The sequence below is a fragment of the Ambystoma mexicanum genome, chromosome 8 (genome assembly GCF_040938575.1).
Source record: "Ambystoma mexicanum isolate Mex_15411 chromosome 8, UKY_AmexF1_1, whole genome shotgun sequence".
NCBI classification, from domain to species: Eukaryota; Metazoa; Chordata; class Amphibia; order Caudata; family Ambystomatidae; genus Ambystoma; species Ambystoma mexicanum.
In genome coordinates this window covers 582,173,169-582,200,299 of record NC_090929.1, presented here as the reverse complement: position 1 = coordinate 582,200,299, position 27,131 = coordinate 582,173,169, and the positions used below count along the sequence as shown (strand labels likewise).

The following is a 27,131-nucleotide window of genomic DNA, read 5'->3' as shown; positions in this document are numbered from 1 at the left end:
GCAGTATACTTGATATTCTCTGAGGTTTTACTCTGGTCAAGTATGTTAGGTTTGCTAACTTCACAATAGCACTTATTGGCTCTATCAAAAGAAGGGGAAGGAGGATTTAGCATTGGAGAAGGGTGTAAGTGTACTGACACAGAGGAATACCACCTTCTCTGGGTATGATCTTTCCCAATCACATAAAGGGTTTCCTTCCCCCATGTGATCCTCCCTCGGTGCACCACTCCCAGCGGGACTATTGTACTGAGGAGGCACTGCCCTGGCCCCATGAGAAGGGTCTCCCCTTAGGGGAGAAGAGACAACATCCTTCGTCACAATTGTCATCCAGTAAATCTCCTTGTGTCTCAATTTCCTGGTCAGATCTCCCTTTCTGTGTGATAGTATAATTTTTTCAGTAATTGTCCACTGTACTTTCTCTACCTGATGTTCTCTTTCCCTGAAGTGGTCCACTATTTTGTAGGATGCCGTACCCACTCTTATGCAGGAGCAGTGTTCATTGAAGCGGGTAGACATTTTGCATGTTGTGTATCCTATGTAAATTAGATTACATGGGCAAAGGAGGTCATACAAATAAAATAGATCTGCTGCGCAATAAAATCAATCTACATAAATCTCAACTTGCAGCCAAACCCTGCAGTCTGGTCACACTTGTAGATAAATCGATAGCGACTCAGGCAACCGCAGCCTCACGGCCAGGCTTCTCCTTCTCTCTAGTCTCCCACAAATTGGTCTCAGATACCATCCAGTCACTCAAACCCTCCAACTGTAAGGGAGCTGCATGCCCTGCGCACCTCAGCAAACTTTGCGCCGCCACCCTGGCCCCCACTGTCACAGATTTCGTGAATGCCTCCTTCAAAACCAGCACTGTGCCAGTAGCATGCAATCTGCTTTGGTCACACGTCACCTAAAAAAACACTCTGGACCCTACAGTGCCTACCAACTAACGTCCCATCATGACTGGGCCCTTCCTCCTCAATATCCTAGACCGCATTCCCTACCTGCAAGTACAAAAATATCTTGAGCAGCACTCACTACTCAGAGGTAGACAGTCTGGCTTCCGCCCCAGGCACAGCACCGAAACTGCCCTACTCAACCTTAAAATACAGCTAGTCAGGATTTGTGATACCGGCAACATAGCTCTATTCCTGCTCCTTGACCTCTCGCTGCTTTCGACTTGATAGATCACAACACACTCGTCCAGCACCTCAACTCCCACTTCCACTTCTCTGCAGAAGCCACCACCTGGGTGAGATCCTTCCTCTGCGACCGCACCTCCAGTGTTACCATCGGTTGTGCAGCAGCTGACCCCATCCCAGTCCCCATTGGTGTTCCCCAAGGCTCCTGCCTATCCCCCACACTGTACAACACTTATACCAAACCACTCTTATATATCCTGGATGCCCTTGGCATCACCTATACAAATTTCACAGACGAAACAAAGGTCCTCATCCCCATTACAGGCAACTACTCTGAAGATACCACCATAAATAATGTATGTATTAATGTATTTAGTGCCATACAAAACTGGATGGCCACACCCAACCTGTGTCTCAATGACAAGAAAACAGAGTTGCTCCTTGTAGGCTCGTCTAATCAACTCAAAATCCTAGAAAGTTCCTACTCGTCCTTTCACATTGATGGTGTCTCCATCCCTGTTCTTAAACAAGTAAAAACCCTTGGGGTGCACCTCGATGCTGAGCTCACCATGACAAAGTATGTCAATGCCCTTGCCTCCCAAACAGCTTGCACATCTAAGCCCATCTCGCTGAGTAGAAAGTTCCTCACCAACTGCCTCACCCTTTCAAGAGACTTAATACTCAGTAAGCTTGATTTCTGTAACGCACTGCTCAAAGGCACCTCAGCCTCCAACCTGGATAAGCTCCAAAATAAAGCCCTACGAGCTGCTTTGGGGCTCAGCAACTCGGACCACATCTTGGCAGCACACCATGAATTGCTCAGGTTACCAATAAAAGCATGCATAGACTTTAAGACCCTCCCCATCACCCACAGGTGCATCTACTGGGAAGACCCACTACCTAAATGACACCATCACAAGGAAACAAAAGAGGCTATTTCGGTACTCGAGCAACATCTCGCTCAACACTCCCTGCTTCAAACGTACCAAAGCGGGCGGCATGAGTTTTCAGGTGCCTGCACCCACCCTTTGGAATAACCTACCACCGGCTATCAGGAAAGAACCATCCCATACTTCATTCTGGAGACTACTAAAAACATCATGTTTTGACAAATATGGCTAAACTTATGCATCAAGCTGCACCTCCTCGGAACTGCACTTTCAGTCTCGTACCCATGTTTGCTAAATGACGACCTCAACCTGGTGTCTTTTGTGGCCAAATATATGCACAGGGCTTGGCTATTGGGGATGAGCCTGATGAAATCTTTCTAAAGCGTTTTAAAATGATGTATTCAATACTATTTTATACTTGTGTTTTTAAATGTTGATACTGTTTTGTATGCAATGTTTTCTGCTTTGATGGTACTACTGCCGAATAAAGCTAAGAAAGTGAAGTCATGTTTTATGTCTTCCTGTCTCCACATACTCTGTACACAGGCTGTGATACCTCTGGGTCTGGGCATTGCAACAATGGTATAAATAAATAAAATAAATAAATACACAACGTTCTTGGAATTGCAGTTAGAGTAGAAACTGTGTTCCCATTTGATTGTGTTGTACTCAAAGAACTTAGTTTGTTTGGTGGAGTGACAGGATTTGCAATAATCCAAGAATAATGTCCCCAAATCTTTGCCAAACCCCATAAATCTGTCCGAGTGGGGTCATGTGGTTACAAGTATGTGTTAACAATATGCACATATTATTATATTGTGTTAGTACATATATTATGGAGAACACTGCTGAATTGAAATCTGTTTTTATTTGTTACATCATGCAAAGTGTTCTAAAGGTATGATAATGTGTTTTTATGTTGGTGCCATCAAATCAATCCATTTACTGTAACTCATTGTTCCATTTATGTGCATTTCTTTGTTTCCATCAAAGCTAATTATTAACTGAGATCCCAGGCATTGAAACAGACATGCACAGATGATCATTTGTGGCCATGCAACAGTTCAAAGAGGTTGAGGTATGCTTGGAAACCTGGTCCCTTGATGTATTGTCTTAGTAAGAAACAGACACATGCCTCATAACCTGTTTTTCCCATAAAACTGTTAAACAAGGCAAAGGTGAGGATTTTGGAAGGCAAACATGCTATTTCCCTGTATATTTTAAAATTCGCCATATGCTCAGAGTACACAAAGCTCTATCTGTTCAGCTCAGTTAAAAGAATAGTTACTGATTAATGATGGGTGTTTGTTCTAGCAAAGAGCTGGATAAACACAGGTCTTGAGAACTGAGCTTCAAAAAATGCAGGACAGGTTTCAACTGCATTTACCATTTAAAGTGATACACACTATAGAACACCAGGCTACATATTATATGTGTGTTTTTCTCTTAATTCAACAGTTGATAAAGTAATTTAATTCAATATATATAACGCCTACTAAATTTTAAAATATAGTTTTGGTTCGTTTGTATAACAGGTCTACGCAAAGGAAACACTGTATCCAATTGCTTCAATATAAGTTAAGGGATATTTACATTACAAGTATGACCAAACCATGAACACTACCTTTCCTTTAACAAACATGTGGTTCAGGTACATTAAATGCATTTTACACTCTATTTCAACTCAACTTAGCTCAAACCCAGACACAACCTCAACCAGCCTGGACTCACACAAGGTAGCGCAGAATAGATGAGAGTTCGTACATCTAGTTGATGCGAAAAAATTATAACAACACCAACACACCAGCGATGGACTTTGGGAGATCAGAATCATTCAGATCGGGCTGTGAATAACCTTTCAAGCAGTATCAGACCAACACAGGCATCCCCAGACAACTGTTGGGACACCAAGTCTCAGCCCAAGAGTACAGGAGATCAGACTTATTAAGACTGATTCCTCTGCACCCCATCTACCTTATACAAGGACAGAAAGAAATGTTTCCAACATAGGCCACATCTTAATACTCACTCACCCAACAACCCCCTTCCCTTTCAACATACTCACATCCCTATCTACCTTATACTACTCACAAAATCAACCCTTCATGTGGCAGCAAGCTGTCTACTTGCACACCACACTAAAGAAGCCACGCCACTGCTCACCTCTCTAGCGCTATCACACACGCCAACACAAGAAGCCAAGCAGCGTCACTGATCAACTTATCAATCGTGGGCTCTTCCTTCTGGATATTTTATACACCCAAATTAATTTTCCAGTACAATATCAATGTAAGACCAGACAGGTACTCAGGAGTAAGTTTCCTCCAGCCTGGAAGAATCAATACTAGAAAGATTCACATCTGTCTTCTTCTCCATCCCACCCTCCCTCTTCTCTTTCATTACTACGTGCAGGACGTCTGCCGAAATGGCAAAGCTGCAAACGACCACTTTACATGCTGAAACCTTTCTCTGATGGCTTGAGAGGCTTTGGCAAAGTTATCAGGCTAATGTGTAGCTGTAGCTGCTGCTAGATGAGGGTGTGCAGCAATCCATCTGGTATATCAAGCTGAGGCAGGCATTCATTTCTGGACGATAGGGAGAGACACAGAGGAAGGTCCCTTTGATGTTCTACCTGATTGGACACCTGAAGCCCCTTCTGATTCCTCTTACCAATTTTCAGACATCTCCCTGCTCTCTTCAACCACCTCCGTCAGACTACCATCACGCCACTCATTACTCCCACCACTCTTCTATTCAGTCTTGTGGTTTCCTCCACCTACCTCCAACCCTGGCTCAACCAAATTTTCTATCACCAACTTTGTCTTCACTAAACACCCCCTTACTATCCTTGAACATCTCTGCTAGCACTCCACTGTCCTCCTCCTTCAATCATCCAGAAGTCTCCACTGAGTCTTCACCCTACACCTTCTATGTCTCCTCAACCTTCCTTTTGGGTGCTCAACTAAACTCTTTCTCAAATCCCTCAGGCACCCCTATTAAAAATCTTCAGTAAACCCCTCGCTGCTTTCTTCCAACCTCATCTCAGCACAACCAACACCACACAACTGTTATTACCTGCAGACCTCACATCCTTGTTCTCGCTACCACCACACCATCGTGGTCTAACCGCTACCTTCTGGTCTCCAGCACCATCATCTCCTGCAGCACTGAACTCTACCTGGACACTGTTGCTACGACATCTGACTGTGCCTTTCAAACTTTGCTGTATCAAATTCCTCTGCGCCTCCTCTTCTCTAACCAAATGCATCTCCCCCACTCACCTGCTAAACAGTCTCCTCCTGGTTCCCTCCATACTCCCCAGGACTTCTTTTCTTCAAACTGCCACTTTAGTACCACCTCCAAACTCCAAACGCCTGAATGTCTGGCTGGGATTACATTGGGCTGTGGACCCTCCCCATGGGTTGGACTAGGAGCTGCAGCTGTGATTCCCAGTAGTTGGAGGGTTCTTTTTTTTTTATTTTTTTTTATTTTATTATGGTTTTTTCAAACCTTTAAAAAAAAAAGAAAAGCAACGACCAAAAAACGTGATACACACAGCAAGAGAATACATATTTTGCATCCAATCCATAGATGAATCATATCTTTCGTCGGCAGGGCGCACTTCTAGACATCCCCCTCGATTAGAGGGCAGGATTTGTGTCCAAACGATCTTTTATGACTCGAAGAAAGGAGATCAAGGCATGTAACACAGATCTATTAGACACGTCAAACATGGCTCTCCACCAATCTTCCTGAGAAACAAACTGAAGTCTCTCTGTTATTGGGCCAAAGATGATGTTTCTTTCTTGTTCTAGCCCAGAGCACGTCATTGTCAGATGCTTGAGATTTTCATTTGTGGCTTTGCAGAGTCGACACACTAGATCAGAATCGTTTGACTGGGACCAAAAGCATAGTCGCTCCTTGGTAGGCAGTACATTGAGCCTAAACTGTAAGTATATGGTTCTAGACCACTGATCCGGGAAACAGGCCAGGTATTCTGGGAGACGGCCGTAAGCTCTCGCCTCTTCAGGAGATTCTTTCATTGTTCGGGATTCCGATCTTAGTTTACAAGTGTTGATCCAATCTGTTCTCCATAGCTTCAATTTCGCAGAGTCAGGATTTTCTAGCAAGGTTTGTGTCATGATGTTGTATGTGTCGAGAACCTCACGACACAACTCATTCCATTGATACAAGATTGTTTGAGCTTTTTCGGGGTCTGGATTGTGAAGTATTGCAATTTTTGAAGGTGGATTAATTTGTATGGTTTTCCTGAAAAGACTTAAAAGATTCCAGGCAACTCTTGCTTGAATTGAGATGTACCCAAGTTCGTATCTTACACATGCTGTCGAAGTCCCCTTAGGGAGGTGTAGAACTTTGGACCAAAAGATGTTTTCAAGCGAGTTCCACACCTTGTGCCCACAACCAAATGCATTTTCTCCACCATATATCAGGGATGGGACCACCTTTTGTTTGAAAAAGGTTACCGTATGTTTTAGGGAGAATTGACCAAATTGTTTGTTGATCAGCGACGCCTGGCATGCCAACTGCCAGCATTTGCTCTTCGCTGTCTCTACCCAGGGTGCGTCATTTCTACTGGCACTGATTCTCATCCCCAAATAGGTGGTGTTCATCACAATCCTGATAGGTTCTTTGTCCAGGTACCAGTTGAATTTCTTCTTGTTTCCTTTGAGGCCCTGCAGTTTTTCAAAAACAAGAATTTCACATTTCCCCTTGTTGATATTAATGTGATGTTAGATACGTTTCCACAACACTCAGTTTACGTTGGAGTCCTATTGGTGTTAAGTCCAACAGGATAATGTCATCTGCATAAACCAGGTAATCAATGTGAGTACCATGTATTTTCGGTGGAAACATAGTCAGTCCTTTGAAAATGTCTTTGATATCTGATATGAACAGATTGAATATGCTCGCTGCTAGGGGACAACCTTGTTTAACACCTGTAAATGTGTCAATTGGGGCCGATAGATTACCCTTAAGGTCTAGTCTGACCCTGATAGAGGTGTTTGTGTGGAGTTCACGAATGGCAGCCAACAGGCTAGCTGGACAGTTCCACTCGCTCAGTTTCCCCCATAATAGGTCTCTATTTATTCTGTCAAAAGCCTGAGATCAATTAGTGCCAGATAGATCTTAGAATTTGACCGGTGGGCTTCCATCTTCAGTAAGTTTAACAGTAGGAGGTTAACGCAGCATCCCACACCCTTAACAAATCCTGTCTGTCTCGGGTCCACACGATTACATTTAATAGACCATTCCAGAAGTTGTTGTTGGAGAAGGGAGGCATACACTTTCCCCAACACATCAAGGGTTCTGACTGGCTGTGGCCTCCAGATTCAATTGGGTCACGATGAAGATGGCAGCTATTGTGGACTTCATCTGCATGCCATGACAGACTGGAAAGTCTGTTTGGCTGAAGGACTGCCCTGGCTGCTCTTGCAGTGCAGGTAAGTGAAGTTTTAGGGTGCAAAGGGTGTTTCTAACCCTATTTTCTAGCATGTTTATGGAGTTTGTAGACTTTGGGAGTTGATCGGTGAAAGCTGAGAGGTCCGTGAACCTGTACAAGTCTGTGAAGTTTGTGGACTTTGTGGGTGGTGTGATTGCAGACCCATGCCTCTGGAACACACTTCCTTACAGTTATTAGGTACCCTTCACCCCGTTTAGGCTACAGGATTATTCAGGAAGGGGTATTAAGGTCCACTTTTTCCAAAGGAGATCTGGTAGTCACACAGTGACTTTCAGTTGCAGAATGAAAGGGTCAAAAGCAGGGAGACTAAGGAACCGTCCCTGTACCTTTCACCTGAGTCACCCCCTTAGTAGCCTCCATAATCTTTCAGGAGACTATGTCACATATCTTCCCTTCTTCCCATTGGCCTCGGACTAAAAGGTGGACCCTGAGATAGCAGGAAGAGTTCTAGAGTTAGCTGAAGAGGGCTCTAGCTTACATGTCAGGTCATTCACTGAGTTGAAGAGGAGGAAAGCAGGTGCAGCTTGTGGGAACAATCTTCCCCTGTGGAGGGTTCTTTGTATCACCCTAGAGTCCGTGGGGTATGGAACCCTTGCATTGGTCTGTCAATGCCTCATAAGTGTCAATTACTCACCCCAAGCACATGTTCTACAGCACCTTCAAAAGTAACAGTATTGGTCAGTGAGCCTTTAGGCAGGCCGTCTAAGTGACTACCCCTGAGACCAACACAGCAAGTTGGAATATTCAGGGAAATAAGGCCAGCTCCCAGTTTCCCTGCTTTAGGCATTTCCAGGGGGCTCCTCACTTCTGAGCCCTTTCTCTTGTTGCCCGGGATGTTTTGGCCAGGTGTTTTGGCCAGGTAAGCATCTCAGTCGATGCTTTTTAAACAGGGCAACAAGTAGCTGTACATGCTGCTGGATGAGGTTGTCCAGCAGTCTGTCTGGAATGCCAAGCTCCTGCAGGAACTGGTTTCTCGACGACAAGGAGAGACACATAAGAAGGGTGTTCTACCGAGTTGGTCTCCTGAATTTCTCTTAATACTTTCTCCATGGGTCCTGATCTCATTCCAGTCCTCTGCCACTCTGGGATTATGATTAGCTCTCTGCAGGCAGTCATTCCTTCTCCTGCCTAAGGCCAACTAGGCCTCCTGGAAACGTACAGTTTGACTAGCTGGTCGGTTCTCTTGTTCCATAAGGTTCGACCAAACCTCCCTTACCCCCTCATGTCCTCCTCTGTATACTGGGCACTTTCCAATGGTTTTCTTAACTTCTTCCATCACATCCATCTCTTCCCCTCACTGTGCTCTCCAAACTTTCCTAGCCAATATTGCCAAACTCTCAACCTCATTCCTGTTGCCTCCTATATGTTTCCAAACTCTTCCTGATGTTCTATTCCTTGCCCCTTATGATTCTTCTTACCATTCTTCTGACACCTCTCTGTACCAACTTCTTGGCAAAGTCCCACTGACTTCTTACCTATTCTCTTCAACCACCTCCATCAGACGGGCAGAAAACCATCCCTTACAATCCTAAAACGTCTCTGATAGCCCTCCACCGTCCTCTGCCTTCATCTCACCAGGTGTCCTCCCTAAGTCTTACCCGAATGCTTTCTTGGTCTCCTCAAAATACCCATTCAAGTCCTCTACTAATCTTGTTCTCAAACCCTTAAAGTGCCTCTTCGGAATCTCCACTCATCTCCTCTCTTCTGTTGTGTTTATATATGCTTGTGGACCCTCCTTTGGGGAAGAGTCATAAAATAGATCAACACAAAACGAAAATTACTCCTGGCTGGGATCTGTATGATTCAGAGCATGTGAGGTGGGCAGAAGAGATTGGCATGATACTTGAAAGTATACATTGGAGACTGAAAATAGGTAATTGCAAATAAATGAGGGCTGGGTGATGGTTGTGTTATGGTGTGTGTTCAATGGTCCTGCTAAATCAATAAGAAATTAAGATGATATTTTTAAAATGTACATACATTTGTTCAGAACTTGATTTTTTTTTTAGAAGAAAAATTTGAAGAACAAGTTATTCAACCGTGGTAACGTTCTTTCGATTGGATGTTCCTCCCATGTATTCCTCATCTTATGATAAATATCTTTCCAGCTTCAGCTGCTTCGGAAAATATTTTCTCGACAGGGGGGCGCTGTGTGCCACCTCATCAAGTCGATGTCCCTCGAGGCGCCTCCGTTCGACTGTCGAAGTCCTCATTAGTATAAGTAGCGCATGCAGCGCTCGTTGGCTTCAGTTCTGTTTTTCCCCTCCTGTAGAGGAATTACCAGGCATACCATAGACCGTGGGCTCCAAGAAAGCACGAAGTGTAAAGACACGTACATTCTACACTGGGGTAGGCTGGGAGGGCTGATGAGGAATACCTAGGAGGAACATCCAATCGAAAGAGTGTTACCACGGGTAAGTAACTTGTTCTTCGAATGGATTGTGTCCTCCCACGTATTCCTCATCTTATGATAGACTCCCAAAGCAGTAATAATTTGGTGGTGGGAGTATGAATTTTAGTTTGTCCATAAATGTTATCATGGACTGAATCAAGGACTGCTTTCCCAAATTGTCCTTCTTGTTTGGAAGATTATTCCAAGCAGTTATGTTTTACAAAAGTGTGAACAGACTACCAGGTGGCCGCTGCACGTATGTCTTTTAAACACCTCTCTGAGGAGCAGCAGAGGCTGCCATGCCCCTTGAGGAATGTGCTCTCAAACCTTCTGGCAAGTCTTTGCCCGCTAAACTGTAACATTCCCCAATAGCCAGGATGATCCATCTGGATAGGGTCTGTATTGTCACAGCTAAACCCAATTTAGGACCAGTATAGTCAATTCATATTTGGTCATTTTGACGAATTTTGGACATTCTTGATGTTTAAAATCTGAGATCCCTTCTTGGTTCCAGCCTATGTAATCTTTCCTCCTTCTTTCCAGGATGAGGCGGTGGGTAGAAAGATGGTAAAATAATCTTTTGCGACAAGTGGAAGCCGGAGACTACCTTTGGTAGAAACTAAGGTTTCACCTTGAGAAGAACCTTGTCTTTATAGAAAACAGTCTATGGGGGGATTACAGGAAAGTGCCAGCAACTCGCTTACCCTACAGGGTGACGTTATTGCCATTAGCAAAACAGCTTTCAAAGTAAACAGTCTTAATGGGCATGAGTGTATTGGCTCAAAAGGAACGCAGGTTAGACATTTTACCACCAGGTTAAGATCCCATAATAGGGGCTTGGAATGGAATTGGTGTAAATACATTAGTAAGACCCTTCAGGAATTGAACAATCAGAGGGATTTTAAAATATGAATCCTCCTCTATAGAGTGCTTAAAAATTGACAACCTGACAGGTAACCTTTTATTGTTCCAATCTGGAGCCCCAGATTCGACAAATGTAGCAAAAAGGAAAGCATCATAGGTGTATCACAAATAAAAGGATCCACATTCTTATCCCTGCACCAACTGCTGAACGTGTTACAACGGCAGCAGTAAAAAGATTTTGTTGCTGGCCTTCTGGCCGAAAGCAAGATCTCCATTACGTCCCAATCCTCATATCTCAACCTCTCAGAAAACATGCGTGAAGGTTGAGTGTCCTGATCCCTGGATGGAGAACCCAACCCTCCTCTTGCGAGAGAAGTTTGTCTCTTTATGGAAGACTCATTGGAGGGCAGATGGACATGTCCAGAAGGTCCGGGTACCATGTCCGCCTGGCCCAATCCGGGGCAATTATGATCATGGATTTCCTGAACTTTCTCAACCTCCTGATGACATGAGGAATGACGGGAGTGGAGGAAACGCGTACAGGAGTGGAAACTCCGAGTCCACTACAAACATGTTCCCTAGAGCTCCTCTTGAGGAACATTCCCTTGAGCAGAACAGTTCACACTTATGGGTGACACTGGTCGCGAACAGATCCGCTTGCGGGGTACCCCAAAGGTCGAAGATCTCTTGAAGGACTTCCTGAGCTATTTCCCACTCATGGGAGACTGTGCTCTGTCAGCCCAGAGTGCTCACTGCCGTGTTCTCCTCTCAGGCTAGGTGAACTGCCGACAGGGTGATTCCTTCTTGAATTGCCCAGAACCAGAGCTGCATTGCATCTCTTCACAGTCCTGAGAGTCCATTGGAGAGATCTCATTCTAAGGCGAGGCTCGGGCACCAGAAAATTGCAGGATTTCATGAAGCCGAGTAACCTCAAAAAATGGAAGGCAGGGAGAAGCTGGGCACTCTTGAATTTGGTGTCCATCTGCAGAATGTGTTGAGCTCTCACCTCGGTGCTGAGGCTTTCCCCAAGGTTGCATCCAGTACCGCTCTGATAAACTGGAGTCTTTGTGATGGTATCATGTGGGACTTCTTGTAGTTGAGGGAGAAGCCCAGTCTGTAGAGAGAGTGGCATGTTATGCTGAGTTGTTCCAGGGCCTGTTCAGGTGAACATGCCCTGACAAGCCAATCTTCCAGGTAGGGGTAGACGTGAATCCCCCGCTCTGCTGAGAATTGCTTCCTACAACCGCCATTAACTAGGTGAAAAGCCTTATGGTGGAGGTCAGTCCGTATGGCAGAAATCTAAATTGACCGCCGAACGTCAACCTCATGTACCTTCTGTGCCTGTGATGGATAGGCACATGAAATTAAGCATCCTGAAGGTCCAATGATACCACCCAATCCTGGAGTTGCAGGGGCCTGAAGGGTCTGAGAAAGGGTAACCATCTTGAACTTGTCCTTCCTGAGGAACTTGTTCAAGTTTCTTAAGTCCAAGATGGGTCTCAAACCTCCATCCTTCTTGGGAATTATAAAGTACGGGGAGTACCAACCCTTGTTCCTATCCGCCACAGGTACCGGTTCTATAGCACCTTTCTCTAGCAGGGTCACAATTTCCTGCAAAAGGAGCGGAACTGGAATTTTGAAAGAGCTGTTCCACGGTGGATGATCCTGGAGTCTTTTTAGAAAGGGACGCCAGTAACCCTGGGCTACCATTTCCAGTGCCCAAGCATCTGAAGAAATGCCCTGCCATTCTTTCAGACGCTGAGAAAGTCTGCCTCCCACAGGGGCCTTGTGGGTTAAGGCCTCAGTGGTTTTGAGGCGGCTGAAGCAGTGGCGGAGGGTAAAACGGCTGCTGCTTGGGCCGACTTAGCACCTGTCCCTCGCCCACCTCGAGGGAATCTTCTCTGACCTCTATGGCTGGCCTGTCCTCTCCCTCTTCCAACTGAGGAGTAGAATCGAAAAGACCTACTCCTCCAAGATGATGTACCGGGGTAGGAATGTTGAGGCTGTCTTAATAGCGGCAGTAGGAGATTTAGCCGCAGCTTTTGAGGTCTGCAGCTTTCCCAGACTTTTCATCAGCCTTGAGCCATGAAAGGGCATATTGATGAGTCTAGATTGCACATCCAGTGCAAATCCAGACTTCTGCAATCACGCACATTTGTGCAGGACGGTGCTAGTTGCCGTGGACCTGCTAATGTAGTAGTATAAGTAGTATCCAGACCTGACTGGAGGCATTCTCACATTGCCTCCTTACCATTCTTGATGATAGCCAGGAAGCCGGCTCTTTCTTTTCCTTCTTGGATGTGGTCAGCCGTCATAGCTAGGCAGTCCCACCGGGTAAATGCGAATTTTGACAAGGCACAAGTTGTGCTTCCTGATTTTACAGCCATACTTCCAGCAAAAAATATTTTTCTAGCCCAGGCATCCACTCGTTTGTCATCCCCATCGGGAGGGATAGGAGGATATGCTGATTGTTTAGTAGACGTAGCAGCCTGAACCACCAAACTCTCTGGTGTTGGGTGCTTTGTTTAATATTCAGGGTCACTGCTGGGTGGCCTATATTTTTTTGCTAAGTTCTTATTTACTGCAGATGCAGTTTCTGGTGTTTCTCTATTAGATGAGACCCTTTTTTGTAAGGCAATATGAAAGGGCAAAATTGGATCTCTCCGGCACCCTGATCCAGTATATCGGTTAGGTCATCCTGCTCAAAAGAAGGGGCAGGCCTGCTACAACACAAACATGTACCCACCTTGCTCATTAGTTGTCTGTATGAGGAGTCAGCATGGTCAGAAGGATCTGGTTTCCCAAATTCCAATTCTGGAGAGATATCTATTGCACTGGCTGCAGGTTTTCATACAAGTCTTTTATCCTAGACTGCATTGTCATCTGAGCGTTCATTGTCTTCATAAATTGAAGTTAAAGATTTTTTAAAAATCCTTTTTTGGTAATAGATTGAAAACCTCATCCTGTGTAATCATGGGCTTCAACAACTTTGAAGAAATCGTCGATAACGTCCTCAAAGTTGGTGTCGATTTTGCCGGCGTTGACTTTGACACTGGGATTGACGGCTCCGATGTTGATGGCATTAACAAGGCCGTCGGAGTTGCCAACTTTCTATGTTTCTTCGAAGGAACCTTCGAAGGACTAAATTCCTGGCTTGTCGAAGCCCTCAAAGATATCTTTCTCTCAATGTAGTTCCGCCTTATGCCTCGGACTCGAAGATTTGTAAGGTTTAGTCTCCGACTTCTCTTTGCTGTCTTGATGCAGATCGACAGGGGCATGGAGTTTCTGCTTCTCCTTCGAGGGGGTCGGGCCACATTCTCGAAGATTTTTAAAATTTCTTTACGAAATGCATCCCATTTTGCTGGGGAGTCCGACTTGATTGGACATTTGATTACCTCAGCCGAGAAATCACTAGAGGTCGAAGGTGACCTGTGACGCTGTTTCTTGGCCTTCTTGGAAGAAGAAGAAGAATGGTGCGATCGACTTCTCGATCGACATCCTTTAGACATTTTCCGTCGAGGAGAATCTCTCAACTCTTCAGATTTTCTTTTTTGGGAGCTCTTCAAAGGAGTCTTCGAAGGTAACCTACCCACCGCCAATTTACCTTTACTCTCCCTCAGAGCCTTTTCGGTCATCGCCTGACAGGAGTTACACCTGGAGGTATGGTGATCGGTTCCGAGACACCACAGCCATATGTGGTGGGGGTTGGTGATCGACATCTTCGAATCGCAGTCCTGACATTTCTTGAAACCCATTTTAGGCATTGATGGAGCCGACGGTGAAGACATTTTCGTACAAGAAAATTTGTGATGAAGTTCAGAAAATAACTGTAGTGTGTCGTAATTCTTCGAAGCGAGTGCTCAGAGAAACGGAACTGAAGCTAACGGGTGCTGCATGCGCTACCTATACTAATGATGACATCGACATTTGAACAGAGGCCCTCGAGGGACAGTGATTCGATGAGACGGCCCACAGCGCTCCATGTCGAGAATTTATTTTCTGAAACAATCCATTCGAAATAATACATTTATTTACATTTTATTTTCTTCATTTAAAATGTCTTTGTTTTTACTGTATACATTACAGTCAATGGAAAATGTGTACTTCTACATTTGTATTGCTTCATTTTCAATATGAGTTATTATCATTCCCTGGTTATAGAACTGTTTAATTTCCTGGAGTGTGAATTACTGGTTTAGGGACAGTAGAACATTGCCAGACACACTGTCAGCTTTAGAAAGAGGTTATGATACTCAGGATATATTAAAAAGCAGAGATAAGTCATTCGGATCACCTTTGAATTTAATTGTTGCAAGATCATTTCCTGTTGTAAAAAGCACAGTTCCCATATCACACAGGTCAATAAAATGTGTAGAAAGTATTTAAAGGATGAATCCTGGATAGGCTTTTTAACCATGTATCTACACAAACCTGCCTTGGCTTCCTTACTCAAAGTACAGAAGTTCTGATTGTCAGGTAAACTTGTGCTGGTCATACCAAGTTCCTGATTCAGGCATTCAGCATGCTATGATGTTAGTTGGTCCACTGAGTCTGCACTTGTTCCACACATGCACACCACTGTAATTCAAAGTTTATGGAGCCATTTCGAGTTTAGCGGTATGGTAAAAATAAAATGACACTAACTCTGGTAAAGTAAAGGATTTACCACCAGCAAGGTGCTGCAGGTAAATATTCCACCTTAACACCAGATATTGGCAGATTTACCTCTGGCAGAATTACCGGCCATTGTAAATCCGCCTTATCCCCAATTGAGTCCTATCCACTCCAAAAATGGGGATTGACACTAACGTGCCACTATTCATAATCCAGAGTGGTGGTAATGTTAACCAATTTAGGAGGTATTTCCACAGAAATACTACCAAACTCGGAAGGTCCACATTAGAACATGAATGAATGACCACAATTGTTTTGCACCGAGTGCCTCCACAAATAAATTGGTTCCTTTCAAAGACAAACTAAACCCTTGTAGGGTTGAGAATCAAGAAGGATTCTTATAGCGAAAAATGCATGTTAAAGCAGAGATTATTTAAAAGATTGTATTACTTACACAGACACAATGGATTGTTTTTTTTATCTGCTAGTGGAGGACACCAAATTGGAAGAACACATTGAGCCTCAGCAAAATGGAGAGAAAGAGGAAGATGAAGATGGTAAAAAAGAAGACAAAGCTGACAAATTTAAATTCATGTTCAACATTGCGGATGGTGGCTTTACAGGTAGTAGTCCATAATCTTGTGCTGTGAGTACAGACTCACTTTCTGCAATTAATTAATAATGAACCAGATTATATTAGTCTTATTTGCTTTTGGCTGGGAAATCCAGACAATTTGCTGAAAGTGATATTGCGTTTGAGCCCAGAGCGCCTATCTGTTACTAAGCAAGGGACATTACATCACACAGGTAAGAGTGTAAAAAGCATACCTAGTACAACAATGAGATAATGATTAGGTCTGGTATGTTCTGAATCAATGCTTTCCGGTTTGCTAGTACGTCTCCAGTTGCATAACAAGGGTACATCGAGTCTCGATTCTATCTGCCCAACATAAAGCTGGAATTATGAATTCATGTATTTGTTTTAGGCATAGACTGGAAAGATACGGCTTTTGAAATGTGTACATGGAAAGTGTCAGGTGTATTGTATTATCTCTATGAAACTTTTGCTGAAATCCGGTGAAAGGAGTGAGGTGTCCAAATGTAATGTAGCCAGTCATGTCCGGAGAGTCCTAACATGTGAGTGTATAATAGTTGGTGCAGATTGGTGAAACAGTGTGTATAAAAGATATATAAAAAAGAGAAATGTATATATAATATATAAAAGAGAAATGTGTGGATATGTGTGTTTGTCTGTTCGAAATGTTCTGCATACTTCCCAACATGCTGCAAACCTGAAATCTTGCATATGGGTAGGTTCCATCGTGTAGACAAATTAAGAAGTATAATATATACATTATAAATGTTTGTGGTCTGCAATGCTTGGATATGTGTGTGTGTGTCTGTTCTAAATGTTCAGCATCCTTCCCATCATGCTACAAACATAAAATTTGGCATGTGGATAGGTTCCATGGTGCAGACAATGCAACAAGTATAAAATATACCTTTTTCGGATTTTATTTTTTTAAGCAGTCTGCAATGCCTGCCATATGGCTCTTTGTGCCACAGTTCTACGTGTATTGTTCCTAAAGTTCAGCAGTTCATGAAAACTTCAGCAGTTCATTATTCCTAAACATTCCACACTATCAGCATTCTATCTGACATTAGCGGCACTCACTTTTGAAGTCATGCCGGTGACACTATACAGTGCTTTTGTAGTGATGAGGGTGACTGGAAACTGTGCATGTCTCTTCAATAGTGTCCGCAATGTCCATCACATCATGGCAAATCTCTTATGATTTTTACAGAAGCTCCATGTCCCACGGAAGTTGATGAATGTATGCCAACTCAACAGTACGAAGCTTACATGCTTCAGCCTTACACGTACGGGTACAGCACTTCAAGCTTACACGCTTCAGCCCTACACATACAGCACTTATGTTGAGGTCGCTGCTGCCTCGGCTGAGTTGGAAACAAAGACAATTTGTTCACACTAGCTCCTACAGGAAAGACTAGCAATATTGTCTACAAAGAAGCATTGGTTTAGTTCATTAAATAAACTTCAAACTAGGACTGAAGCAGGAATTACTGTTTGAAGCACGGGTACCCTGCTAGACTATACATATATAAAGGTGAAAATGTGTGGGTGTGTGGAAAGGCGTATGTTCCTTATGCAATTCCACACGGTTGCACCAATATGCACCAAATTCTGCAGAGTCACCTGCTGGGACCCTCCGGACATTACTCACTACAGGGCATCTGGACACCCCACCCCTTTCCCTGGATTTCAGCAAAAGTAAGTGTGAGTTTGTGGCTTTGCGTATGTTCCTGATACAACTCCACACTGTTTCACCAATCTGCACCAACTATTATACAGTCACATGTTAGGACTCTCTGGCCATTACTGGCTACATTACATCTGGACACCCCACTCCTCTCCCCGGATTTCAGCAAAAGTGAGTGTGAGTTTGTGGCTTTGCGTATGTTCCTGATCCAACTCCACACTGTTTCACCAATCTGCACCAACTATTATACACTCATATGTTAGGACTCTCCGGACATTACTGGCTACATTACATCTGGACACCTCACTCCCGGATTTCAGCAAAAGTGAAAATGTGGGTGTGGGTTTGTGGCTTCACTTATGTTCCCTATACAATTCCACATTGTTTCACCAATCTGCACCAAATTTTGCACAGTCACCTGTTAGGACCCTCTGGAGATCACTGGCTACATGACATTTGGACACCGATCCCCTTCCCACTTATTTCAGCAACAGGGAAAATGTGTGTGTGGGTTTGTGGCTTCACGTATGTTCCCTATACAATTCCACACCGTTTCACCAATCTGCACCACATTTTGCACAGCCACTTGTTAGGACCCTCTAGACATTACTGGTTGAATGCCATTTGGATACCCCACCCCTTTCTCCGGATTTCAACAAAAGTCAACATTTGTTTGTGGGTTTGTGGCTTGGCAAAGTTTTGTTCCTTATACAATTCCACACCGTTTCACCAATCTGCACCACATTTTGCAGAGTTACCTGTACCTATGAGGGAATGAAAGCCTGGCAACGCAGGGTTTATAAGCTAGTATACCTATAAAATACTCTCGGGTTCTTTCTCAGTGGCATCAAAAGCTTGCTGTTTCAAACTTTGCACACTTAAACCATTCATAAAAGCCTGTTACATGGTCGCGTTGTATTTTCTAGTTAAGCAGTTTGCCACTGGCTTACATTGACACATGCTGGTTTTCTATACATACAGTTGACAGTCTTCTGTGGGTGACACACACACACTTGGTTGAAATTAATATATGACCTATGGCATCTAAGGTGTGGTTGATTACACATTTACTATAGCTTCATTGGCAGCACCTGCAGGATGTTAATGGCCCAGCAGCCCAATGTAGCGTACATGTGAAGCGATGGCCTCTTTTGGTTCCCAGTACACCTTGGAACATGGGTAAAGGGCAATTACCAGCCGGTGTAGCCAATTGGTGAGGATATAAAGCTACTAGTACCCCGAGAAAGGCTAGATTCGGTTATCCCATCCTAGAGTATTACAGTGGAGAACAGCAGATGAGGAGGTAAACAGAAAGCACGCTTTACAAGTAGAGGGCAGGCGGTTGCGAACCCCAAGGAGCAGGGAGTCAGTCACAGAAGCCAAATGTGGGCTGTGGAACCGGAAGATGCAGCTGGAGCAGGAGCAGCAGATAAGTGAGGTAGACTCTGGGAGGTTTGCGATGTGCCAGAAGCTCTGAGCTGATTTAGTCATTACAGGAGATTAGCCAATGAGGAACTGCCATGTCACGTCTTGTGGTACTAGTAACAGTTAGGTAGAGTCTGGTATTAAACATTCTGTTACATAATAACCTTTTAATGCAATAACTCTTACTGTGGTGGCTTTGAAAGACTTGAGTTGTGACATAACTCATTATTGGGCCTCATTACGACCCAGGCGCTAAGTGGTTAACGGCGCCGTAAAAGGCTGCTGCGCCTTTAACCAATTAGCGCCTAATTACGAGGTCCCTTTGCGGGACCCGACCTTAACGGCTGGTCTAGACCAGCCGTTAAAACACAGACCCGCAAAGGGACCTTCACGGTAAGTATGGTACCGCAATTTGCGCTACCGTACTTAGCACCTTCGCCATTCCCATTATGCCCTATGGGGCAAAAATGGGAATGTGGAAGGGCCATGGGGAAATATCGCCCCGCCAGCCTTGGAATGGGGCGGTATTTCCTCATTTCACCATGGCGGACACATTACGATACCGGCACCAACCATGGTGCTAATAGCGCCATGGTTTAGCGCCGGTATCGTAATGAGGGCCATTGTCATATAACATTGGGACTAATTCACAAAGGCTCTGGGCATCAATGGGGGGAGCAAAACGTTCCAAGCATTCTGTGACTGCATTTCCATGCATGCAAATCCATGTTTCAAAACAGGGCTTTGTGTGCAGGCAGATAGACTTTCTGCTTTGATGTGTCAAACAAACAAAAGTTCCTTTCCGTATTCCTTTACGTTGGGTGATTAGTCTTCACCCCTGATTCCCCTCTTGCGGGCTCAGACCCTTCTCGAATGTTAGCCTCCCTCTGTTGGGTTCACTACGGCCTTTTACTCTGAATATTTCACTTGTTGCATTCATGAGTCTCAATGTCTTTTTAAACAATCTTTCACTGTGGACATCCTTCAACCGGGTTCACTCTTGTCAACACAATGTTCACAGGGTTATCGTGCTTCACCCCGCTTTGCAGGCATCCCTCAGCCTGGTTCACATTTGCCAGTTACACAGACACTTTGGTTTACACAATGCAGGATTTACTTCCCTCTTTCCTCTTGGTTACGGATCAAAGACTTTCGATTGTACAAGGACCACTCTGCAGCTGGTCTTTCCCAGGGTTTTTAACAGTTCTGCAACACATAAAGTCTTTGTTATTTGATTCACATTAGGTTGCCGTTTGCAACCTTCGCTCAACACAGTTAGGTTTGTTATCAGTTCTCCCTCCGACTGACCGGCTGTGATGAACCGCTTGGTATTTCTTGTCTCTGGAGTCAAAAATGGTACCACGGTAGCAAGCATCTCTCCCTGTCTTGGTTATCAGCCTAGGAGGGCTCCGTGCACCGTTGACATCTGTTACGCTACATGCTAGCTGTTGTTCACGGCCTTATGATTCCTTTCACAGAGGCTTTGCAGGTCTGGGTCGAAAAGGGCACTTCCCTCCTTGTGTCCTTTCGGTTCTCTACACCTTTCTCCTCCTCTTGAACTGCCGTCCTGGAATAGCTGCCTCGTCGTGCGAGCTGCCTTGCTCAAAGTGTGCTCTTGTGCTCCACCTTTTTTTGTCAATTGCCTGACTCTGCCTGACCCTTGTGTTGGGACATGTCAGGTAAACGGCCGTGCTGTTAGTCTGTTGTCTTTTGTGGTGTAAGAAAATGTTCATGTCGGAAAAGGGGTTGGGGGGAAGAACTTCTGAATATCCTATGGGGTAGGATGGGGAAAAGGTGTTATTAGGAAGGGGGTACCGCGTCTCACCCATCGGTGTCCCACTTCCTCTTCCCGACGACACCCCATCTAGGTGATCCTCCCGCACTGGTCCACCCCCAGGAACTGGATCCAATAGCGATGCCATGTCCTGGCCACCTGGATGGCAGATCCGTGGGGACTGGCGGGTGAGACACCTTCGGGTTTCTCACACTACACAAAATGAATGAAGACTCATTAGTTCATCAACAACTCACTGATCAATTGACAATATTAACAAAAGCCAAAAAGCCTTGTAAGAAAATCAGTGGTCAACACGTGTTTCAGACGGTCCAACTGCCTAGCAGGGGTGTGGATAATAACCTTTGCTGATTCATTAATTATTAACAAGTATAATAATTCCTAATTGTTCAAGCTTCCCGACCCGTTTCCTAGCTTGCTTCTTCCATTCCCTCCCACCTCCCAGCCCCCCCACCTCCTCTGATAGGCCACTTCTGTCCTTAACCCTCCCTCCCAAGGCAGCCCCCAGCCCCTTTGTCTAAGGGCCCCAAGGCAAAGGGCGGCTCCAACAGTGGCAGCTCCATATCGTGTCTGCAGGTGTCAGCAGGGGAAGCCAGTGAAACCAGCGACCAGTCATCAACCAGCAGGAACCACCAAAAGTTAAGTGTGTCATGGGTGGGGAGTAGAGCAATTACTCTACTCCAGGAAGCCCTGCCACATAACAGTCCTAATTAAATTGTGAAAGTACTGTGATTATTAGCTTGTGCCCTCTAGGATAGTACTGTGACTGTTGGCTTGCGCCTTCTAGACAGGATCGTGAATGCTAGCATGTGCCACTTTAGGTAGCATTGTGAACATTAGCCTGTGTCGCATCTAGATAGAATTGTGAATGTTAGAGAATGCCACACTTAGATAGAATTGTGAATATCAGCAATTACCAATGAATTAGATATAATTGTGAACATTAGCCTGCGCCGGACCCACACAGAATTGTGAACGATAGCAAGTACCACATTTAGTTAGAATTGTGAACATTAAGCTGCGTCACATCTAGATAGAATTGTGCATATTAGATAATGCCACACTTAGATAGAATTGTGAATGATAGCAAGTACCACATTTAGTTAGAATTGTGCACATTAGTCTGCACCAGACCCACACAGAATTGTGAATGATGGCAAATACCACATTTAGTTAGAACTGTGAACATTAGCCTGCGTCACATCTAGATAGGATTGTAAATGTTAGCAAGTGCAACACTTAGATAGAATTGCGAATGTTAGCAACTACAACACTCGGATAGAATAGTGAATGTTAGCGAATGCCACACTTAGATAGAATTGTGAACACTGGGCTGTGTCGCATCTAGACAGTATTGTGAATGTCGGCCAGTGCCACATCTAGATAGAATTGCGAATGCCAGTCATTGCCACATCTAGACTACAGTGGGAATATTACCAATGCCACATTTGGATAGAACTGTGAATGCTGGCTTGCCTTGCATCTAGATGGGATTTGAAGGTGAGCCTGTGCCACATGTGGATATAATTGTGAATATTGGCATGTGTCGTATATGGACAGGCTTGTGAATGCTGGCCAGAGCCGGATCTAGATAGAAATGCGGAGATATTCACGCACCACATCTAGAAAGAATGTGGAAATTTAACACATATCACTTCTAGATAGCGAGGCCAATAACCCACTTACAACTTCACCCCTCTACATAAACCTCTCAAATTCTAACCAAACAGAACCACAACCCTAAAGCACAACAAACCGCACAAACTTCACTACACCACAATAACAAAACAAACCACACACAGCTTCACACAACAGCACACAACGGCTACCGACCGGAAAGTACCCCCAAGCTCAGCGAACGGTGTTAACCGAACTGAAGCTGCCAACACATCACTGCTCTCTTGCCCTTTTCCCGCTCGTCCCCACTAACTGGCCCTCCCACCCCCTTTCCTTTTCAGATCCGCAAGAGCGCCGGGGGACCACTCCGGTGGTGATAGTGTGTAGTACAAATATCCTTTAACATTCACATTAACAAGCTTACTCAAAATCTGCATGTTATTTTGTCATATTATGCTGGTGTTATTTCTTCTTCTATCACAGTATGAAACCCTCAAATCCTTGTAGCGTTTTATTCAAATCAAGTTTAGGTTTATTCGGAAACAAAATCAATCAAAGATTATACAAAGTTATGAACATGACATGTACAATTAAAACATCAATTCAATAAAATATTAAAATAAAATCAGCATAATTGATCCAACATGTTGCTCCCAGATAATAACTGCTTTCACCATTTAAGCGTGGATTAGATATACAAGTAAACACATTGCACAACAGACAAATCCTGGACCGATAAAAGAAGTCTAAAAGCCATTTGTGCTTGTCTTACTCCACAGGACCTTAGTAGAGGTAAAAGGAACTTCTTCCTGAAAGTCATAAGAACCAGTCAAAAAAGCATAAAATGGTGCAAATCGTTTGCCTCGCTCCTTAGACATGGACATTTCTTGTTTTTCACGTTATTACCTCTGGTATCATTTGGAAATAAAAGATGACTTCTAAAACGGAGAATGGTGGCTCTCTTCCCTTCCTTGGGTCTGTGAGCCAGTTTGCATAGCCCATTACATGTGGGGTACCAATGATATTTGTGTGGTAAAATTGAACACTTTGTTTTTTCCCTTCATTGTTCCGCCTGGCTTTAGCCGTGACTTTCAAGAATTCACACACCACCTGCTTTCTTTCAGAATTGCTAATGTACAGTTCATTACTAAATAAGCATCCATGGCCAAGGGGACACAAAACAGATTTGATGTAATTTAACCAGGGAGATGAACTACTTACACTCGAAGACATTACGTGTTCCACCAAGCTTTTTGCAAGTAGGAGATGAGGGTTCCCCCACAAGCGAAGCCAATAAATGAGCGGTTGTACAGCAATCGCGTCTTCAATGTGAATCAGCCCACATTCCTCGTGCAGCAAATACCCCGGAAAGCCCTGATGAATGCCCATGATTTTCCTCAAGAGCTTATTTTCAGTGGTCTGAACCACTTTGTTTTGGTCATATCCCAGTACAGCGGCTCTATATTTTAGCAAGAATGCTGATTTAGCTAAATGAATCTTCTGAGTGTGATCCAGAGGCATGCCACCTAAGTCCCTGCCATACCACAAAATAGAGCCATCGATTTGGGAGGCCTTTGTTATTTTCTGCTCTATGTTTGTAGTCCACCTTAGGTCACAGGATATTGTTACACCTAGGTACAAAAACTGTTTACAATTCTAGTCTTTCCTCGTTCATAACTATTGCATTCCCCTGTCGTTACCTGTACCAATGCCCATCACTTTTGACTTTGCGATATTAACCTTCAAATCTTTTTTTTACAAATAATCTTCGAAACCGTTTAGTGTTTGTAAAGCATGTTTTGTTTTGGCCATCTAAACTGCATCGTGGGCGTAAAAAAATATGCACATGTTTTGGCCAGCCATTTTAGGAAGATCGCTTGTCAGAGCAGCTAGGGTAGTTGGCAGAGATTTAATGTAAAGGTTAAAGAGCAGCGGTGCTATAACACACCCCTGCCTTGCCCCTCGCATAATTCAGAAAGCTTGAGTATTTTGCCCTTGTTTCCCCATCTTTACTCTGGCTGATAAATTAGAGTATAGTTCAACTAGCAACTGTAGTATCTAACCTGGAATGCCCAGCTAATGTAGGACTACCCAGAGCTTCCTATGATTGATGCAATGCAATGCAGTGGAAAGGTCCATGAAGCCCAAATATACATTCGTTTTGTAAACCCTTACATGGTTTTCTAAAATTAGACTTAGATTTAACAGTTTATCTGTGGTACCCATGCCTTTCTGAAAATGTCTTCACTGTAATCCGAAAGCTGTTGTGTCTCCCAAGGACTGATTCAGAGAGGACCTGTGAAGGAGACCTCTCCCCGAGATACGAGGGACCATCGTGTAAACCTGGTGCTCTTCATCGAAGTATCCTGGAAGCCAGTCCTGCGTGCCTGCCGTCCGGAGAAGGGGTCTTCGAAGTCCTGAAGAGGAGTGCCTGGACATCTCGGGTCAAAGAGATCCATAGGTGTCGCCCAGGGTCCGTGAATACGTTTCATAACTGCTGCAAGCCGTTGCTATCTATAACCCAGAAGAGGGGGTACCCTGGCACAATGCTGCTCGACATCCGGAGCTGTGAAAGTTCCAAACTGCCTAAGAATATTTGAAAGAACGTCCTTGTCGTCACCACTGACGACTTTTTCCCGCCGGAGAGAGTTCAGAGTCGCTGGGTGCAGTGGAAGGTCCGCCAGTGGGATTGCCGCCACCAGAAGCTAACAAAGGCGTCCCAAGGGTCCAGACTTAGTGAGGGTCCAAAGGTCCACTCCAGTGGTCAAGTCCAGGTCACCAGAAGCTGTCCAGAGGTTCGTGCTGTGGCTGCAGCAACAAAGAACCGAAATTCAGAAAACAGCGATATTCCGAAACCCGACACCAAAAGTGACCTATGCACCCATCGCCACCAGAAATCATTGAAGGGTTTCAGGGGTCGTACTCTCATCTGTCAAACCTTTAAGTAGCCCAAAGCAACTTTCATCTTTACAGGACTTCTAAAGTCAGAGAAATCGTCGACCAAAGGAGAGCACCGCAAAGAGTAAAACTGCTGCACTTCAGAAAGACATTATGTTCCTTTTTATTCTCTTACTCAGCATCCCAGTGGCTCCTTCTTCCAAAGGGGGTCCAACCTCGGAGAGAATCATCGAGTGAAACCGAGAAACCCTGCCACTTCGCCTGCCAAGGCACCAAAGGTACTGTGACGAGGAAGAGCATCTTCTAGCCTCAGGAGTAGTCCAGGGGTCCCAGAGTCATCTTGGATCGTGTTCTCCTGTGGCCTTTCAGGTACTTTGGGGTGGTAGAACCTTTTAAAGAAAGCACAAGGTTATTGAACATTATTGGAATGGGCTGCAAAAGACAGAATAGTGTACTCCCTAACCTTTCAATTACAGGTTGCCCAGGAGGGGGATCCTCACTCAGAATTATCTATATAGCCAAAAGAAAGTATTCTGACACTGTTCACTACTAACCTGCCTTTCTTCCCTATTCTATGTTGTTACACCTCTCTTAAGAATCCACCTGCCTATTTAAAACTGTCTGCCGTTAGTGCATCTATCACTGGATTTAAGTAATGTGTGATACCACATAGAGTGTATATAATTGCCATTCTTTGAATAAGTATTCCAAGTACAAAGTGTTATTATTTATACGTGTATATATTCCTGAACCCTCATTTTATATAAAGAAGCTGTGTTATCACCTGCATAGTGTGTGGACATTCCTTTGTTGGGGCTTTGGGGAAACACTGTAATTGTAATTGTTTATTTGTAAAGCGTTTATACACAAGTGAAGGGCTTCAAAAGTGCTTAATGGCGGGAAGGGAACAAGGAAATACAGTCGTCATTCTTAGGCCTTGATGTTTCCGAATGATCTAACAAAAATTACTAGCATATTGGGCCAGAGGCAATTCTACTAGTGCAAGTGCATGACAGGAAGGAATGAGAGAAGAGTGGCGAGGGTGGGGGGAGGAAAAGAACATACAATCAATAAACTACCATACTATGCCTAATAATTGTCAGATAGTGCAAGTGCATGACAAAGAGTGGGGATAGAAGAGGGCAGGGGGGAGAGCGAAAAGGACATACAGAACAATAAGCTACCCATACTAGGCATGTACTTAAGAACCTGCCTGCATCACCTCCTGACAGCTTAAGCTTGGCTGGTCGTTCATTGCTACGAAATTGAGAGCCTCGCTGGGTTGTTGTGTGCCTTTACCCTACCAGTACAGATAACCCCTCCAGTCTTTACACTCCCTTTTTAAAAATGGATACTATAATGGCCTCTTTCCATGAGGCCGGTACGATCTTTAAACATAAGATCACATTGAATATTATAGTTACTAAAGATACCCATACCAGCCTTTCACATTTGAAAAACTAAATTGGGATTGATCTGGTCCAGCTGATTTGCCATTTGCCATCCGCATGAGGGCTTTGCGTACCTCCATCATGGAAAAGTCAGACTGGATTTGTGAGTCAGTCCAAAATAGGACAGGACAAATAGGCTCTTTCGCATCTGAGTTAATATATAGGAGGAAAAATGGTTTATCCATCTGCGCTCACCGACCTGATCACTATCATCATCCCTCGGGTGTTATCTGTTTCTAGTCCAGCTGCAATCATCCTCCAATATGTTCTTGAAACACCCCC

General features: G+C 44.3%; 1 protein-coding gene across 8 annotated transcripts in view; it reads left to right on the top strand.

The window, feature by feature from the left end:
- Positions 1-27,131, top strand: part of CHD5 (chromodomain helicase DNA binding protein 5) — a 2,731,226-nt gene that overhangs the window by 2,119,649 nt on the left and 584,446 nt on the right. For 7 of the 8 annotated variants that reach the window (XM_069610277.1, XM_069610280.1, XM_069610282.1 and 4 more), the window contains one exon: positions 15,870-16,007. In XM_069610277.1, coding sequence (XP_069466378.1) covers positions 15,870-16,007 — 138 coding nt within the window. The remainder of the gene's footprint in view (positions 1-15,869; positions 16,008-27,131) is intronic. The other variant, XM_069610279.1, reaches the window with a different exon arrangement.